At 39.5% G+C, this 3389-nt stretch overlaps 1 protein-coding gene across 3 annotated transcripts; it reads left to right on the top strand.

Moving 5' to 3' along the window:
• The first annotated feature begins 496 nt into the window (after positions 1-496).
• On the top strand, positions 497-2281 carry LOC131975017 (hydroxycarboxylic acid receptor 2-like). 3 transcript variants are annotated; one of them, XM_059337542.1, is made up of 3 exons: positions 497-685; positions 961-1801; positions 1833-2281. In XM_059337542.1, the coding sequence occupies exons 1-3, from the start codon at positions 649-651 to the stop codon at positions 1966-1968; spliced, it is 1014 nt and encodes a 337-aa protein (XP_059193525.1). In that variant the 5' UTR covers positions 497-648; the 3' UTR covers positions 1969-2281. The 3 variants fall into 3 exon arrangements, with proteins under 3 accessions (XP_059193525.1, XP_059193524.1, XP_059193526.1); XM_059337541.1 differs by having other exon boundaries at positions 497-1801; XM_059337543.1 differs by having other exon boundaries at positions 497-2281.
• The last annotated feature ends 1108 nt before the right edge of the window (positions 2282-3389 follow it).

Here is a 3389-nt window from a genome sequence, read left to right as displayed (position 1 = left end):
GACAATGGCCCCTTGGCACAGACATGAAAGAGGCCCTGTCTTCATAACAGGACACCTACAATTAAAAGACTCTAAGAGAGTCAAATTTAAGTCATTTTGTGTCCCTTTGTGGCTGTTTTGCATCTATTTGTGGTCATTTTGCATCTCGTTGTGGTTATTTTGTGGTTGCTTTGAGTTTCTTTGTAGTCATGTTGCATCTCTGTGACTATTTTTATGCACCATTATTATCTTTTTGGTGATTTCATGTTTCTCTATAGTCTCTTTGCAGTCTTTGTGGGTTGTTTGTAGTCAGTATGTGATGTTTCTGATGATATTGTGTCTGTTTTCAGCAATTTAGTCTCTCTTTGGTTGTTTTGCATCTATGTAGTCATTTTGTGTTGTTTGTAGTTGTTCTTTGTGTCTTTGTGTCTGCTTTCTGAAATCCACAGGGGAAAAAAGGACGGAAGCAGATTTGAAGTTGCTCACCTGTTTCAAATCCTGCAATCATCTGTCCAGCACACAGTTGTAGCTCACAATATGTTTCTGATCTGGCCACAGTTTGTTTTTTCAGAGTCCTAAAGGTGGTTAATTGAAAAAAGTCTTAAGGTAACAAGAGTTTTTTTCTGCAAAAAAGATGTATTAACTTCCAGGAAACAGTCCCCCATTTGAATGATTTTTACAGTGGATTGGGTTTCCATATGCAAAGGTATTGTGACCTTAAGATGTTCTCTACCTGCATTGTTGTATCAGCCCTTTCTAAAGAAGTATAACATCCTAGAATACAGGCTATTTTAGGTGTTAACATTTGAATAAAGCGGAACCTCTGTGCTTCCTGGAAATGCAATACTTATAGACGTATAGCAAGTCCTCAAGTGGTTATTTCTCTGCTCTGCAACCAGCGAGGCAGCACCTTACTCAACATGCTGTGCTATTTCAATGGGACTCTGCTGATCAGTGTGCTTCCCCCACTGCTGTTGGCAGAGTTTGTTTTGGGAATCCTTGGAAATGGTTTGGCTCTCTGGATCTTCTGCTTCCACCTGAAGCCCTGGAAGAGCAGCACGGTGTTACTCTCAAATCTGGCACTGGCTGATTTTCTGCTCAGCGTGGCTTTGCCTTTCCGTGCCAGCTACTACATCTCTGGGATCAATTGGATGTTTGGGGGAACTCTCTGCAACATCTGCCTCTTCATGCTCGCCATGAACCGCAGTGGAAGTACCATCTTCTTGATGGCTATCGCTGTGGACAGGTACCTGCGTGTGGTGCATCCCCATAATTCCCTTAACTCTCTGAGTGTCTCTAAAGCTGCGTGTGGAGCAGTTGCACTGTGGTTGCTGACCATCTCAATGACAGCTCATGTCTTCACTCTGCAACACACCAACTCAACTAAACTCAAGTACTGTGAGAGCTTCTTGATCGACACTGATCTCCACCATAATCTGAGCTGGCATAAATTTGAGTTTATCTTTTCTTTCTATATTCCGCTGCTTGTGATTCTCTACTGCACGATCCACATCATCATTCAGCTCAGAAAGAGACAGAATGCAAAGATTAAGAAGGCTCTGTGTTTAATCACAGTAGTGGCGGTGCTTTTCATCATTTGTTTCCTCCCGAGCAACATCACACAGCTGCTGATTTGGGTCAAGGTCAAGACTCTCCAAGCAGTCAGCGCCCCTGAATCTGAAGTCTGCCCCGCTCTGGAAAACCTAACCACCACATTCTACATCACCATCAGCCTGACCTATCTGAACAGCATGTTGGACCCTGTGGTTTACTACTTCTCAAGCCCTGCTTTCAAGAACATCTGCAGGAAAGCCCTTCATCTGTCCCAAGCAGACACTGCTGAATGTGCAGAGAGGAAAACTCCCACTCGAGAAACGGGCTCCCACTCGCTCAGCATGCTGTGATCACAAAATCCAGGGAATCATTGAGATTGATGCAGCTCTGTGGATGAAATTTGGATTACGCGTTTCTTTCAAAGATGTCATGTAAGTGTTATGGCCAACAAGATATTTTCTACTGCTGCTACACAGTAATTACTGAGTATAAATAAACTGCATGCACTTTTTGCCTTTGCAAAACATGTTTTTCAAATTGAGTTCGTTTTTTTTTTTTTACTTCTCTATATATTCACTGCACTTTCAAATTTTGTTTTGGAAAACTTGAGCTATTGTAAAGCTGTGAAATAATTTATGTACTTAATATTTTGTCTAGTTATCACACATAGCAAAAAATTACCCCAACTGTAAAAACTCATGCACTCCCAGTTTTATTGCTGTTATTAAAGTCCATTGCGTTAACCAGATGTTGTTGTTTTTTTATATTATTTTGTTATCCTGAGAAAACCATAAATTATGGAAACAAACATCATATGAACTGTTATGATAAAAAGATCTCATAATATCACAAATCTTTCTCATATCTGGGGTTTTGTGATCATAAAGACACCAAGACATATTAACGAGCTATATGAAGGGAAGATGGGTAAAACTTGATTATTGTGTAAACACTCACACAAGACGTGACGGTGTACGGGTGTAGATACCAGTGGTGGAATGTAACTAAGTACATTTACTCAAGTACTGTACTTAAGTACAATTTTGAGGTACTTGTACTTCACTTGAGTATTTCCATTTTATGTAACTTTATACTTCTACTCTTCTACATATTGAGAATATTGTAGGGTGATATCAGCTAAATTGGGCCACTGTTTTGGTAAATCGCTTGGGACAATAACACAATACAATACATGCCTTTTCTATATGTTTTTATGATTAATAATGACTGTTTCTGATCATTTTGTGTTGAAATTATGTAATAAAATATAATTATTTAGGCCCTACAGTTCTTAAAACATCGGCTGTGCCAACTTTTATGCATGATCAGTTTCAGGTAAAATGGGCCACTGTTTCAGGTAAGATCGGCCAGTCAAACTGCAAAGGGAAACTGTAATTTATCATCAGTTTTAATTTAAAACACAATAGTTTATACAGCCACATAACATTTAAACTGTATTAAACTAACTTATAGTGCCATTAAAAAACAACAAGAACAGCATAGATCAGTGAACTGATGTGTGTGTGTGTGTGTGTGTGTGTGTGTCTGTCGCTTCCTTCTGGTTTGCCATACTCACTGTAAATAAAATATCTAACACCATTATAATTGGTCGGGGGGTCATGTTGACTGTGTGTGTTTGTGTGCACATGCATGTGCAACCTGTGTGAATGCACCTACGTACACACACACACACACACACACACACACACACACACACACACATTTAAGCTATCAGTTAGGCTACTCTTCCACAAATAAAGCTTCACTATACGAAAGCTACCACCCAGTCATATGTAACAAGCTAAGTTACACAAACACAGCAAAAGTAGTTCACTACATAGGAAGCTATCCTATTC

The sequence above is a fragment of the Centropristis striata genome, chromosome 7 (assembly GCF_030273125.1).
Source record: "Centropristis striata isolate RG_2023a ecotype Rhode Island chromosome 7, C.striata_1.0, whole genome shotgun sequence".
NCBI lineage: Eukaryota > Metazoa > Chordata > Actinopteri > Perciformes > Serranidae > Centropristis > Centropristis striata.
The sequence above is the reverse complement of the archived record's forward strand: the minus strand, read 5'-3'. Positions and strand labels throughout refer to the sequence as shown.